Below are 15,359 nucleotides of genomic sequence, written 5' to 3'. Positions count from 1 at the left end.
AAGTTTGCAGTTAATACTAGCACAGGTCACAGACAAACAAAATGCTGCAAAATTGGTTAATCAAATCTTTTTATTTTATAAATGTTTTACAAAACCTATGTTTACAGCGCTTGATTTAAAATATCCTGATACCCTGGATTCAACTAAAAGAAACAAAAGAAAAAAACAAAATATTAATTTAATATTAGAATATGGATAATCTTCACAAGACCTTTAGATAAGGGAATTATGGTTTAGTGTAATTACTTTAAAATTGATGGAGCAGAGACCAGATGTGAGTTTTCTACAGCTCGCTGCGTTCTGCATTTTCCTCATGCTGTTTGATCTTCTCTGGGACGGTCTGAGTCAGGAAGACAAAGCGCTCCTTCTTCAGGTGCTGAGCAGTTACCTGCTTTTTTAAACCAATCGCCAGGTACTTTTCTTCTGCTCCATACTTTGGCCAGTGGACAAGGTTGTGCCCATCAGGAGATCTAAACACATATACATTTGTTATTAAGTTCGCCTCTGTCAGTACGCCCCAGGGTGGCTGTGGCTACAATGTAGCTTGCCATCACCAGTGTGTGAATGTGTGTCTGAATGGGTGGATGACTGGATGTGTAAAGCGCTTTGGGGTCCTTGGGGACTAGTAAAGCGCTATACAAATACAGGACATTTACCATTTACCATTCAGTTATTAAAAGTGTGAAGTGTGAAATTTACAACAGTTGGAAATTCCTACCCTGTGCGAGCAAAGTTCCCCCAGTAGCTCATCATGATCTTGCTCAACTGTTCCTCATCCTCAGGGCACGGATCTAAAACGATCATGTTGCAAAACATATTTTTCACACTTGGAAAACAAAACAGATCTAGCACTAAGGCAGATTTCTATGTTATCTTACCGGGTAACCTAACATGGGAAGTTGTGAAGCAAAATCCCAAAACTGTAAAAATTTCATCTCCGTGGTCAGTCCTGACAAAGCTCGGCCTTTTCTGCTGCAGGAATTTGGGAGGATGTTGGTACTCATACAGGTATACAGGAGCGCCTGCATCTGGAATTTGATGAATGTGTGTGATATTTGTTAATGAAAGTGTGTCACAGTAAACATCAAGTATTGGGTTTTAAACAGATTTGTATAATCTATCATTAAACAAATTAAATTACCTCTGTGAGCATTAGCAGCTTTGATCGCTGGAATGGTGAAAAACAAATCTCCAAGCATCTCAGTGTACCCATCTCTGTTTTTCACACGGTCGTCACCATTTCCGATATATTCATCAGCTATCACATCGCTGATAAATGCTGCTTTAGGCTTAAAGAAATAAGCAACACATCAATCAAAGAAGCTCGAGCAGGTCAGGGGACAGTAATATTGTAACATCAAGTAGTGTCTGCCTTACGTCGGGGTAGAAGAAGGAAACCATGTTCAAAACAAATTCCCGATCTAGTCCTTCTGTCCAGTTTTGGGGAGCAAAAAACTAAGGAAATACCAAGCCAAATTACTTTTTATCTTTGCTGTTGTTTTGCAATTTTAAAATTATATTGAGATCTTTATTCAGAAGTTTCTGCAACACTTACTGATACAAGCATCCATCCACCTTCATCATTATTGACACCAGTCATGAATGGAACAGCATGGAGTTCATGTTTACGAAACAGCTCATCCACAGGTTTAGTCAGGAAATGTCCATCAACATTTACTTGAAATCTCAAATTTGGATCCTTGAGAGAATTAAATATACAAAAGTGAAAGATGTGATAGCATGAACAGAGCTGAGGGAGAAATCAAAGGCTTCAAAGAAATATTGTAGAAGACATAATAATCATTCTCTATCATGTTTGCACCCATTACCTCACCTGTGTAAAACCCACTATAGTATCAATATCAAGGTTTCTCATGCAGTCACTGATCTTCTTTGTGCTTTCGAGACTGCAGCCAGATGCGTTTGCAATTGCCTGAGGTGAAATGGCAAATATTTGTCAAAACAATTCCATTTTAATATTCTCATTATTCTGCAACAAAAATGTTTTTAACCCTCCAAAAAGGAAGAATATGGATAATTAACCTGCGCCATTGGTAGAGGATCATTTGCCACAAGTACATTCATTGCAGCTGTGCCACTCTCAGCAATAGCACGGTGAAACAGCCCATCAGACAGTGGTGACAGGAGCTGGTGATTCAAGTAACACATCACATATTAATTTTTGTTCTAGAGTGAAAAGGTTTTTTTAAAGTTCCTTTGACTGTAGATTACCAGAAGAGACACGCTCACTCCACCAGCAGACTCTCCAAATATGGTAACTAATCCTGGGTCTCCTCCAAAGTTGTGAATGTGCTGCTGGATCCACTTGAGAGCTTCAACCTGGTCCAGGAGGCCAAAGTTCCCTGAAATGTGCTCATCTCCAGTGCTGATAGAACAAAATGTTATTTTTATAATGTATTTTTCCTTATTGAAACATCTTTTTACAAGACACTTCTATTCATGTGTTATTGACAGCAGCTAGTAGAGGATTCTGAAAACCACTTTTGCATTCTGTTTGTCCAGTTGGGCAGTAGCTGCATATGCCACTTCCACATATTTGCTGAAGCTGAGTGACACGGTAAGGCAGTAAAAAATTTACCAAGCTATGTTTATACCTTGTGATAAATAAAGCAAACTTTCAATTTTTTGTCTTATAAAATCAGATAAAAACACAGAAAAACAAAACCATAGTATGTTCTACTTTCATAACTTGAGTTCATTTACATTCCTATGATTAAAACATCGAGTGACCTTTTACCCTGCTTGGGATAGGGTTCCAGGGGTCCCACCCTGGAGCCAGGCCTGGGGAGGGTTCATGAGTAAGGGGAGAGGGAAGTGGGAGATCGACAGACAGATTGGTGTTGCAACACCTGCCTTCTCCCAAGGGTGGATGGCCTCTCCCTAAAAGATATGGTAAGGGGTTCGGCCATTCGGGAGGGGCTCAGAATAGAGCCACTACTCGTCCACATCAAAAGGAGCAAGTTAAGGTGGTTTAGGCATCTGACTAGAATGCCTCCTGGACGCCTCCTGGGTAAGGTGTCCTGGGCTCCCAGTGTCCCACTGAGAGAAGGCCCTGAGGCAGAGCCAGGACATGCTGGAGAGATTATGGGTGGATGAAGTTTATTTACCTGAGAAAACCCAGAAGTCCCAAGCGATACTGGATCAGAACCACAACTACATCCTGGTAAGCAGCCAGGGGAGAGCCATCATATGTTGAAGCTGATCCCAGCGTAAAACCCCCACCATGAATCCAGACCATGACCTGGACAGAACAATAAAATACCATTTCTTCAAAGCTTAGAGGACCATTTGGAGTGTCAGTTACAATAACTAATCTAATAACTAATAACAAAAAGTAATTTAAATGTTAAACAAACAAAAACACTCAAGTTTACATTTTAGATGATACAATTAACAACTGAGTTCTAAAGAATGGTGTCTTTATTGAGACTGTGATTAGGCAACAGTCAAAACCTACAGCAAAAGATTCTTACTGGGAGCTTGGCATTATTAGCTCTTTTAGCAGGAGTGTATATGTTGAGGTAAAGACAGTCTTCAGAGATGTCTGGTACTTCTGCCAGCAGTGCACCGAGTTTATTAAGCATATCCAAAACAGCTTCTTTAGACTGAATGCACCTTAAAGAGAGACAATGCTAATTTTACAAATAAAGCCAATAATTCCTCCAAGTATGTTGAAGTTCACATTTCTTACATTGGTGGCTGTTTAGTGGCATCTCTTACTCCTTCCCATCTTTCTGCAGGCTGAGGTGGAGCCAGTCTCAAGGAAGGGCCGAGGGGTGGTTTGGCAAATGGGACACCCAGGTAGGCATGGACGCCAGTCTCCTTCCCTTTCACACTCACATACTCACCTTTCAGGCTCCCGAGCTTTGTGTGGACTACAGGTGCTGTCAGGATATTAGAAATGACTGAAAATCTTAACATAAAACTTCACATCGTCCCCCTTTAATTGTGGGACAATTAAAGGATTATTCTATTCTATTCTATTCTATATTTTAAAAATAAAATAAATCTTCCAGTGAAAAGTATTTTGCTCAAAACATGCAATAATTGACTGCTCTCTATAGCTCAGTTTTATGCAGACTATGTTCATCAGACAAGTTTAAAATTGCTCCTTATAGAACTTTTCATGTGACACAGTCATATAAAGCCATGTTAAAAAACAGTGTTACAATACTGTTTGTATAACTAAGTCAAATACATGAGCAGCCTGAATGGAATTTTATGAATTGGTTAATTATGAAAATGAATTCAATATCAAGAAAACTCTGGTTCGCCACTATATTAATCCTCAGGATTTGAGATAACCACATTCAGGAAACGAATACAATTTCATATTTTGCTGTGGACAATTTAATTCCTATCCTAATATTGATTAAATTCTAATTTAATTAATTTATTGATGCAGACCATTTGGTGGATTAAGTTGCTTAAGCTACAGCACCATTACACTAAATAAGCTTTTTTATTATTTTGGTTTAAAATGGTTTAAAAAATCTGAGCAAGTGTGATAGTTCATCATTTATTTGAAAAAAGCCACTTGCTCAAATGGCTTTTTGTTTTGTTGTTTGTTTACCATAAACTTCCTTTGTTGTGTGTTGTGTCTACAGTGATCCTGGTGAAGAAGCAGAGTTGACCATGAGATCTGTTTCTGTTTATTAACAGTCACTGAAGTTAGCAAAAAAAAAAAAGCTATCTATCTATCTATATCTCTATCTCTATCTATATATATATATATATATATATATATATATATATATATATATATATATATATATATATATATATATATATATATACACATATACATATGCTGACATACTACCATCTCCCATGGGTACACCATACTTGGTTCTTTGCTATCGTTCACCTTTGAACACAGTTTGTAGGTAAAAAGTCACCTGGACTTAGAACACAAAAGTTGATGTTTAATTATCAGCATTTATTATGACTATTATAGCCATCATACCACTGAAGATGATACTACAGCCAGATTTAAAAAGAAGCTTTTCAAAAAGCGACTGTGCAAAAAAAAAGGAAAAGAAGAAAAACATGCACTACACGTAGGTTTAAGGAACACACACACACTTAGGTTTAAAGAACACACACATTACACAGAAATTAGGTGATGTTACAAAGGTCATTTTGCTAAGAACAGTTTTATCCTACTTACCCTGAAGTTCTGCAGCAGCACAGAGGAATAAACCGGATACAAAGAAGAAGAAATTGTGCTTTGCATGCAACTCCATGGTCAGCTCTGTGGATTGCTAAATTCTGCAGATTTTTCAAGAACCGAGCGCAGAACAAAGAGATATAGGAAGTGCGTCCTCATATGAAGGCTTCTTCTTTTCTCTTTCACAAAGAGGAAAATATAGTGTCTCTAGCAAGATATGCTGTCATTCAGTTTGACGCCAAACCATCACGGGACTAAAGTCCAATCTAAAGTCTAAGCTTTAGGATCGATTCAGGACTCAATCCAGAAAAGTTTCGCCGCTATCGTAATGACCAACTTTTTCTTGCAATCCTTTTTTTTTTCGTCTGCCTGTCTGAAAAGCTCAAAATGTGAATTTGGTTACAAGTTTATTCATATGAGCACATGCTGTGTCACAGGCTCTTGAACTATGATACAGTAATTAATACAAGTGCAGTTGTTTTTGCTTGCATTGCATTTCTCATGACCCACACAGACACAGAGGTGTTGCCACAGTTGCTCGGGAGGACTTCTGAAGGTTGAATGCACACAAGAGAAAATGTAAGAAAAAACTGAACTGAATTTTCCGGGAAGAACCCACTTTAGGGATTAGTAAAGTTTTATCTAATTAATCTGATAGGATGTTTGAGGGAATGGAGTGCTAAGTTTTCAGGTAAAAGAAGCACAGGTCACAAACAAACAAAATGCTGCAAAATTGGTTTGTCAAAACTTTTTATTTTATAAATGTTTTACAAAACTTATGTTTACAGTACTAGATTTAAAATACCCTGATACTCTGGATTCAATTAATTGAAAAAAAAAATCACATTAGAATATGGATGGTCCTCACAAGACCTTTTGATAAGGGAATTATGGTTTAGTCCAGGGGTAGCCAACTCCAGGCCTCAAGGGCTGGTGTCCTGCAGGTTTTAGAAGTCCCCCTGGGTCAACACACCTAAATCAAATCATTAGTTCATTACCAGGCCTCTGAAGAACTTCAAGACATGTTGAGGGGGTCATTTGACCATTTGCATCAGCTGTGTTGGATCAAGGACACATCTAAAACCTGCAGGACACCAGCACTTGAGGCCTAAATTTGCCTACCCCTGGTTTAGTGTAATTACTTTAAAATTGATGGAGCAGAGACCAGATGTGAGTTTTCTACAGCTCGCTGCGTTCTGCATTTTCCTCATGCTGTTTGATCTTCTCTGGGACGGTCTGAGTCAGGAAGACAAAGCGCTCCTTCTTCAGGTGCTGAGCAGTTACCTGCTTTTTTAAACCAATCGCCAGGTACTTTTCTTCTGCTCCATACTTTGGCCAGTGGACAAGGTTGTGCCCATTAGGAGATCTAAACACATATACATTTGTTATTCAGTTATTAAATGTGTGAAATTTACAACATTTGGAAATTCCTACCCTGTGCGAGCAAAGTTCCCCCAGTAGCTCATCATGATCTTGCTCAACTGTTCTTCATCCTCAGGGCACGGATCTAAAACGATCATGTTGCAAAACACTTTTCAATCAACAAAACAAAACAGATCAAGCACTAAGGCAGAGTTTTTATAAAGTCTTACTGGGTAACCTAATATGGGTAGTTGTGAAGCAAAATCCCAAAACTGTAAACATTTCATCTGCATGGTCAGTCCCGACAAAGCTCGGCCTTTTCTGCTGCAGGAATTTGGGAGGATGTTGGTACTCATACAGGTATACAGGAGCGCCTGCATCTGGAATTAGACGAATGTGTGTGATATTTGTTAATGAAAGTGTGTCACAGTAAACATCAAGTGTTGGGTTTTAAACAGATTTGTATAATCTTTCATTAAACAAATTAAATTACCTCTGTGAGCATTAGCAGCTTTGATCGCTGGAATGGTGAAAAACAAATCTCCAAGCATCTCAGTGTACCCATCTCTGTTTTTCACACGGTCGTCACCATTTCCGATATATTCATCAGCTATCACATCTCTGATAAATGCTGCTTTAGGCTTAAAGAAATAAGCAACACATCAATCAAAGAAGCTCGAGCAGGTCAGGGGACAGTAATATTGTAACATTAAGTAGTGTCTGCCTTACGTCGGGGTAGAAGAAGGAAACCATGTTCAAAACAGATTCTCGATCTAGTCCTTCTGTCCAGTTTTGGGGAGCAAAAAACTAAGGAAATACCAAGCCAAATTACTTTTTTTTCAACATTACAAAACAACAACAAACTACATTGAGATCATGGAGCTTTTTATTTACATGTTCCTGTGACACTTACTGATGCAAACATCCATCCACCTTCATCATTATTGACACCAGTCATGAATGGAACAGCATGGAGTTCATGTTTACGAAACAGCTCATCCACAGGTTTAGTCAGGAAATGTCCATCAACATTTACTTGAAATCTTAATGTTGGATCCTTGAGAAAATAAAATGTACTAAAGTGAAAGATGTGATAGCATGAACAGAGCTGAGGGAGAAATCAAAGGCTTCAAAGAAATATTGTAGAAGACATAATAATCATTCTCTATCATGTTTGCACCCATTACCTCACCTGTGTAAAACCCACTATAGTATCAATATCAAGGTTTCTCATGCAGTCACTGATCTTCTTTGTGCTTTCAAGACTGCAGCCAGATGCATTTGCAACTGCCTGAGGTGAAATGTATAATATGAATGTCAAATATTTGTCAAAACAAATCCATTTTAATATTCTCATTATTCTGTGATACAAAAATGTTTTTAACCCTCCAAAAAAGATGAATATGGATAATTAACCTGCGCCATTGGTAGAGGATCATTTGCCATAAGTACATTCATTGCAGCTGTGCCACTCTCAGCAATAGCACGGTGAAACAGCCCATCAGACAGTGGTGACAGGAGCTGGTGATTCAAGTAACACATCACATATTAATTTTTGTTCTAGAGTGAAAAGGTTTATATAAAGTTCCTCTAACTGTAGATTCTTACCAGAAGAGACACGCTCACTCCACCAGCAGACTCTCCAAATATAGTAACTAATCCTGGGTCTCCTCCAAAGTTGTGAATGTGCTGCTGGATCCACTTGAGAGCTTCAACCTGGTCCAGCAGGCCAAAGTTCCCTGAAATGTGCTCATCTCCAGTGCTGATAGATCAAAATGCCATTTTTATAATGTATTTTTCCTAAATGAAATATCTTTTCACAAGACAATTCTATTGTAGGTTTTTTATTGTAGGTTATTGGCAGCAGCTGGCACTACCAGCTCCTGCCAGTAAGTCACTACTGAAACTCGCTACTGGATCTCATTTGTCCATTTGGGGAATAGTAGCATATCCCACTTCCACATATTTGTTGAACCTGACTGACAGGGTAAGGGAGTAAAAAAAATTATTAAGCTATGTTTATACACTGTGAGCCAACAGTTTACCCTGCCTGGGAGTGGGTTACTGGGGCCCCACCCTGGAGCCAGGTTTGGGGATGGCACCTGATGGTGGGAACCTGGGGGCTGGGCCTCAGCACATGGGGTCAGCTTGGGGCGGCCTGAACAAGGGAGATTGGAGGCACTGTAGGGGTCGGGTGCAATGTGTGCCAGTGGTGGCCAAGGGTGGAGACACTGGCAGACCGATGCCTGTCTACTGAGGCTGGCGATGGAGACATGAAACGTCGCCTGTATTGGGGAAGGAGCCTGAGATATTGTGTGAGATTGAGAGGTACCAGACAGATAAAGTCAGGCTCACCTCAATCCATATCTTGGGCTCTGGAACCAGTATCCTGGACAGGAGCTTTACCAACACTGTGTATAGTGTGGGTGGAGTGTTGCTGACTTCGACTGAAGATACTCATGCATAACCAGGAGCGAGGTTACTGAAGCAGTTAAACAACTCCTTGGTGGTAGGGCCCCTGGGGTGGATGAGGTTCACCCTGAGTTCCTTAATGATGTGGATGTTGTAGGGCTATCTTGGTTGAGATGCCTCTACAGTGTTGCGTTGAGATCTGGGGCTGTACCTCTGAATTGGCAGACCTGGGTTGTGCTTCCCATCTTCAAGAAGGGGGATAAGAGGGTGTGCTCAATTATATGGGAATCGCACTCCTCAGCCTCCACAGAAAATCCTATGCCAGGCTGCTGGAAAGAGGAGTCTGTGAGTTAGTCAAACCTCTAGTACAGGAGAAACAATGTGGTTTTCCTCCTGGGTGCGCAACACAGCTCTTTATCATCTCAAGGATATGGTGGGGTGTATGGGAGTTCACCCAACCAGCCTACATTTGTTGTGTGGACTTGGAGAAGGCATTTGATTGTGTCTGTAAGAGTAGATCTTGTGTGAGATGCTTCAGGAGTATGGGGTCAGTCCCATTGTTTTTATTCATTCTGTCCTTATACAACTGTTGCAAGCGCTTGGTTTGCAATGCCGGCAATAAATCGGAATTGTTCCTCATGTGTACTGGACTCCACCAGGGCTGCATTTATCACAGATTCTGTTCATAATTTTTATAGACAGATTGGTGCTGTGGCAATGAGCTTTCTCCCAAGGGTGACTGGCCTCTCTCTTAGAGATGGGGTGAGGAGTTTGGCCATTCGGTAGGGGCTCAGAGTAGAGCCGCTCCACATCTAAAGGAGTTTGAGTTAAGGGGGTTCAGACATCTGATTAGGATGCCTCCTGGACACCTCCTGGTTGAGGCGATATGTACTCACAGTCTTCCACTAGGAGGAGGCCACGGGGCAGACCTGTTGGAGAGATTATGGATGGATGGAGTTTATTTACCTGAGAAAACCCAGAAGTCCTAAGCGATACTGGATCAGAACCACAACCACGTCCTGGTAAGCAGCCAAGGCAGAGCCATCATATATTGAAGCAGATCCCAGCGCAAAGCCCCCACCATGAATCCAGACCATGACCTGGGCAGAACAATAAAAGAGCATTCTGTCAAAGATTAGAGGATCTTTTGGAGTCTCAGTCAAGCTACAAAAACTAATCTTTAAGAATTTAAACTTTAAACAGAGAAAACTGTAATGTAAACTTAAGTTTACATTTTAGATGATAAAATGTACAATTGAGTTCTGAAGATGGGTGTCTTTACTGAGACTGTGATTAGGCATCCCTCATAATCTACAGCAAAAGGTTCTTACTGGGAGCTTGGCATTTTTAGCTCTGTTTGCAGGAGCGTAAATGTTGAGGTAAAGACAGTCTTCAGAGATGTCTGGTATTTCCACCAGTGCTTTACCGAGTTTATCAACCAGATCCAAAACAGTTTCTTTAGACTGAATGCACCTTAAAGAGAGACAATGTTAATGATACAAATAAAGCCAATCATTTCTCAAAGTGTGTTGAACCACATGTTTCTTACATTGGTGGCTGTTTAGTGGCATCTCTTACTCCTTCCCATCCTCCTACAGGCTGAGGTGGAGCCAGTCTCAAGGAAGGGCCGAGGGGTGGTTTGGCAAATGGGACACCCAGGTAGGCATGGACGCCAGTCTCCTTCCCTTTCACACTCACATACTCACCTTTCAGGCTCCCGAGCTTTGTGCGGACTACAGGTGCTGTCAGGATATTAGAAATCAGTGAGAATCATAACATAAAACTTTATAATTAAAAAAATTAAATCTTCCATTCAAACGTGCTTTGAAATTATAACAGACATACCAAATTTCTCAAAATATGCAATATCTGGTTCTGGTAACGTCATCAAAAGAAAAACTAGTCAACAATTTGATGAATGGTTTAAAAATACTTAGAGAAAAAGCACTTAAAAATTATAACTAAATTCCTCAAAATATTCAATATTTGAATCCTGGCAGTACCTTATTTTTATGAAGACTATATGTGATACAGTCATATGAAGCCATGTGAAAGAACTAAAACTCAGAGTTCACTATATCATGTAGGTGATCAAAAGAGAAAAAAGTCAGAAAGTTTATTAACTGGTCACTTGTGTAAGTAAAGTCAATACTTTTAGAAATCAAGGGAAAAGTTTAGCTTTTGCTGTGGACAATTAATCCCCATCTTTATAGTGAGGGCGCTAACTAAAGCACTAAATGATAATGTTTTGGTTTAAACCAGACATTTAAATAATCTAACCAGCTGTGATATGTCATCATTAATTTGAAAAAGGCTACTTGCTAATTCATTTATTTATTTTTACCATAAGCATTCTTTGTTGGGTGGTGTCTACAATTATCCTGGTAAAAAAGCAGAGTTGAGCATGAGATCTGTTTCTGTTTATTCACAGTCACTGCAATACTCCATTTATTCTTTAACAGCATGAAGTCAGCAAAAAAGAAATTTGCTTAATAACACTTGCACCCTGTCCTACTGAAAAGTTATCTTCAATCCTCTCCTATCAGCACACCTAGCCTGGTTATCTCCAATCTTTCACCTTTGAACGAAGTGCAGGTGCAACGTAAAGTTAACCTTATGTTCATTTTATTTTAAATCATGTCTAATATACAGCTACAGTGTAATGAAATTAACAGTGTGGTCCGAACTGCTTCTGTTTTTATTATAATTATTACTGCCATAATACCACTCAGGGATGATTGATTGCAGCTGCCAGATTTATGCAGATATTTTTCAAAGAGAGACTCGTGTAATAAAAACATGCACTGCCTGTACGATACACAAACACAAAAGCATAAATTACACATAACTTAAGTGTTGTGACAAAGGTCATTTTGCAAAGAACTGTTTTCACCTACTCACCCTGAAGGTCTGCAACAACACAGAGGAATAAAACGGACATCAAGAAGCAGAAAGTCTGCTGCACACGGAACTTCATGGTCGACTCTGGATTACAAAACCAGGCAGATTCTCAGAGATGTGAGCCAAAAAGCCAACAGACAGAGAGAGTGCTTCCTCTTGTTAAGCTTTTTCCTTTTCTCTTTCACATAGGGAAACAGCTAGTTTCTCTTACAGGATGTGACGTGATTCATTCAGTTTGACACAGGACTAAAGTCCAACCATACAGTGAAGTGTGTCCAGAACACCTTCTCCTTCTTTGTTTTAGACCTGCTTGACTACAGTGCTTTTTTTAATGAAGGGGGATTTATTTTAATTATGGATTTTTATAAAGCCTTTGTGTTGATCAACTTTTCATAATAAAAACTTGCCTCGCTTTGGTTGCAGACATATGTTCCTCAAGTTAATCAGAATGTAATAGATGGCTTAGTACATTTAGGTCAAGGTTTGAAATCAAAAGGGGAGATAAGACAAAGATATGCTATTTCACCTTTAATGTTTGTAATGGTAGCAGAAGATTTACCCCAAAACACTGACATGGAATGGTATTAATATCATACGAAATCAATTAACAGTAAGTCAGTTGGCAGAGATTTCCTCCCGTTTGTGACAGCTCCACATTGAAACATTGAATTTTGTGAAGGAGAAAAGGAGTAAACTCTCTAACAAACTTTAGAGAACATTCTTACTGATTTTTTTAGCCATTATTTTCATCTTTCAAACTTTAACCAAAATAAGAAAAACAAATTTTCACACCTAATACTTCCTAAAGCGAAAGAATTCATTTTTAAAAATTGAAATTAAATGTATCCAACTAATGATAATCTGTATTTAAAGTATTCCAGTTGTACAGCTTAAGCACTTTAGTTATTTCATGCCACGAGATGTTTTAATAGCTTACACAATATTTGCCTTGCTTTATACCTGCAATCTTATTCCTTGTAGATTTTCTATTTTGTGGAGATACAGAAATTCTTTTATTGCTGCCATATAATCTGCATCATTATAATTGCATTAATAACATTCTTTACAGCATTATTTCATCTAATAATATTTCTCACAGTATTGATACTGCATTACAGTTGTTTATTGAAGATGTCCATTTGAGGATCCTTCCATTATGTTAACTTTTATTACAAGTACGGTTAGAAGTATTTTATACACATTGCATATCTGTGCTTATTTTGAGTTGATGTTCGGTTCATTAAGGGTCTTAAGCTTCACTGGCGTGACTGTCCAGGTGATACATGCTGAGGGAAACTAGAACATAGAAGGATAACTGCAATGGATGCTTACAGTACATATAATACATATAATCTAGGAATGTGTCCGGCCTGAGGCCTTAACTTATTTGGTGTATTACTACACTCAACAAAAATATAAATGCAACACCTTTGTTACTGCTCCCATTCCCCATGGGATGGACGTAGAGACCTAAAATTCATTCCAGATACACAATATAACCATCCCTCCCAAACAGTGGTCACAAATCAGTCCAAATGTGTGGTAGTGGGCACATCTGCTATATTGAGATAATCCATCCCACCTCACAGGTGTGCCACATCAGGATGCTGATCTGACATCATGAGTAGTGCACAGGTGTACCTTAGACTGCCCACAACAAAAGGCCACCCTGGAATGTGCAGTTTTGTCTCACAGCAAAATGCCACAGATGCCACAAGCAATGAGGGAGCGTGCAATTGGCATGCTGACAGCAGGAATGTCAACCAGATCTGTCGCCCGTGCATTGAATGTTCATTTCTCAACCATAAGCCGTCTCCACAGGCGTTTCAGAGAATATGGCGGCACATCCAACCGGCCTCACAACCGCAGACCTCGTGTAACCACGCCAGCCCAGGACCTCCACATCCAGCAGGTTCACCTCCAAGATCGTCTGAGACCAGCCACCCAGACAGCTGCTGGAACAATTGGTTTGCACAACCAAACAATTTCTGCACAAACTGTCAGAAACCGTCTCTGGGACGCTCAACTGCATGCCCGTCGTCCTCATCGGGGTCTTGACCTGACTCCAGCTCGTCGCCGTAACAGACTTGTGTGGGCAAATGCTCACATTCGATGGCGTCTGGCACGTTGGAGAGGTGTGCGCTTCACGGATGAATCATGGTTCACATTGTTCAGGGCAGATGGCAGCTGAGAATGTCCCAGTTCTTGCATGGCCAGCATACTCACCGGACATGTCACCCATTGAGCATGTTCGGGATGTGCTTGACCGGCGTATACGACAGCGTGTACCAGTTCCCACGAATATCCAACAACCTCGCACAGCCATTGAAGTGGAGTGGACCAACATTCCACAGGCCACAATTGACAATCTGATAGACTCCATGCGACGATGTGTTGCACTGCATGAGGCAAATGGTGGTCACACCAGATACTGACCGGTTCTGGGTCCCCAGACCCCCAATAGCGCAAAAAAACTGCACATTCCAGGGTGGCCTTTTGTTGTGGGCAGTCTGAGGTACACCTGTGCACTACTCATGATGTCAGATCAGCATCCTGATGTGGCACACCAGTGAGGTGGGATGGATTATCTCAATATAGCAGATGTGCCCACTACCACACATTTGGACTGATTTGTGACCAGTGTTTGGGAGGGATGGTTATATTGTGTATCTGGAATGAATTTTAGGTCTCTACGTCCATCCCATGGGGAATGGGAGCAAAAACAAAAGTGTTGCGTTTATATTTTTGTTGAGTGTAGCTGAGGGAGAAATCAAAGGCTTCAAAGAAATATTGTAGAAGACATAATAATCATTCTCTATCATGTTTGCACCCATTACCTCACCTGTGTAAAACCCACCATAGTATCAATATCATGGTTTCTCATGCAGTCACTGATCTTCTTTGTGCTTTCAAGGCTGCAGCCAGATGCATTTGCAACTGCCCGAGGTCAGATATAAAATAGAAATGTCAAATATTTGTCAAAACAAATCCATTGCCAGAGTTACCTTATTCTGCAACAAAAATGTTTTTAACACACTCTAAAAAGGAAGAATATTGATAATTAACCTGCGCCATTGGTAGAGGATTATCTGCCACAACTGTATCCACAGCAGCTGTGCCACTCTCAGCAATGGCACGATGAAACAGCCCATCAGACAGTGGTGACAGGAGCTGGTGATTCAAGTAACACATCAAATATTAATTTTTGTTCTAGAGTGAAAAGGTTTATATAAAGTTCCTCTAACTGTAGATTCTTACCAGAAGAGACACGCTCACTCCACCAGCAGACTCTCCAAATATAGTAACTAATCCTGGGTCTCCTCCAAAGTTGTGAATGTGCTGCTGGATCCACTTGAGAGCTTCAACCTGGTCCAGCAGGCCAAAGTTCCCTGAAATGTGCTCATCTCCAGTGCTGATAGATCAAAATGCATTTTTTTGACTGAAACATCTTTTTATAAGACACTTTTATTTATGTCTTTAAAGCAGATGACCT

At 40.0% G+C, this 15,359-nt stretch overlaps 1 protein-coding gene across 2 annotated transcripts; it reads right to left on the bottom strand.

Annotated features, from left to right (window-relative positions):
- Positions 1-58: 58 nt before the first annotated feature.
- Positions 59-12,084, bottom strand: LOC146627692 (cocaine esterase-like). 2 transcript variants are annotated; one of them, XM_085359082.1, is made up of 26 exons: positions 11,867-12,084; positions 10,515-10,707; positions 10,297-10,438; positions 9,932-10,065; positions 8,162-8,315; positions 7,970-8,074; positions 7,746-7,844; positions 7,467-7,610; positions 7,283-7,360; positions 7,047-7,194; positions 6,784-6,933; positions 6,626-6,698; positions 6,385-6,557; positions 3,713-3,896; positions 3,495-3,636; positions 3,129-3,262; positions 2,233-2,386; positions 2,044-2,148; positions 1,835-1,933; positions 1,556-1,699; positions 1,378-1,455; positions 1,142-1,289; positions 879-1,028; positions 719-791; positions 247-470; positions 59-143 (listed from the first exon to the last, which is right to left on the bottom strand). In XM_085359082.1, the coding sequence occupies exons 1-25, from the start codon at positions 11,940-11,942 to the stop codon at positions 284-286; spliced, it is 3,267 nt and encodes a 1,088-aa protein (XP_085215208.1). In that variant the 5' UTR covers positions 11,943-12,084; the 3' UTR covers positions 59-143; positions 247-283. The 2 variants fall into 2 exon arrangements, with proteins under 2 accessions (XP_085215208.1, XP_085215207.1); XM_085359081.1 differs by lacking the exons at positions 6,385-6,557; positions 6,626-6,698; positions 6,784-6,933; ... (8 more) ...; positions 10,515-10,707; positions 11,867-12,084 and adding an exon at positions 5,192-5,445 and having other exon boundaries at positions 3,713-3,905.
- Between the last annotated feature and the right edge of the window lie 3,275 nt (positions 12,085-15,359).

Source organism: Diplotaxodon limnothrissa, linkage group LG7, assembly GCF_057381915.1.
Source record: "Diplotaxodon limnothrissa isolate DT_005_m linkage group LG7, D_limnothrissa_male_GT1.1, whole genome shotgun sequence".
Classification (NCBI taxonomy): Eukaryota; Metazoa; Chordata; class Actinopteri; order Cichliformes; family Cichlidae; genus Diplotaxodon; species Diplotaxodon limnothrissa.
Note: the sequence above shows the minus strand (reverse complement) of the source record. Positions and strands in the feature narration are given on the sequence as shown.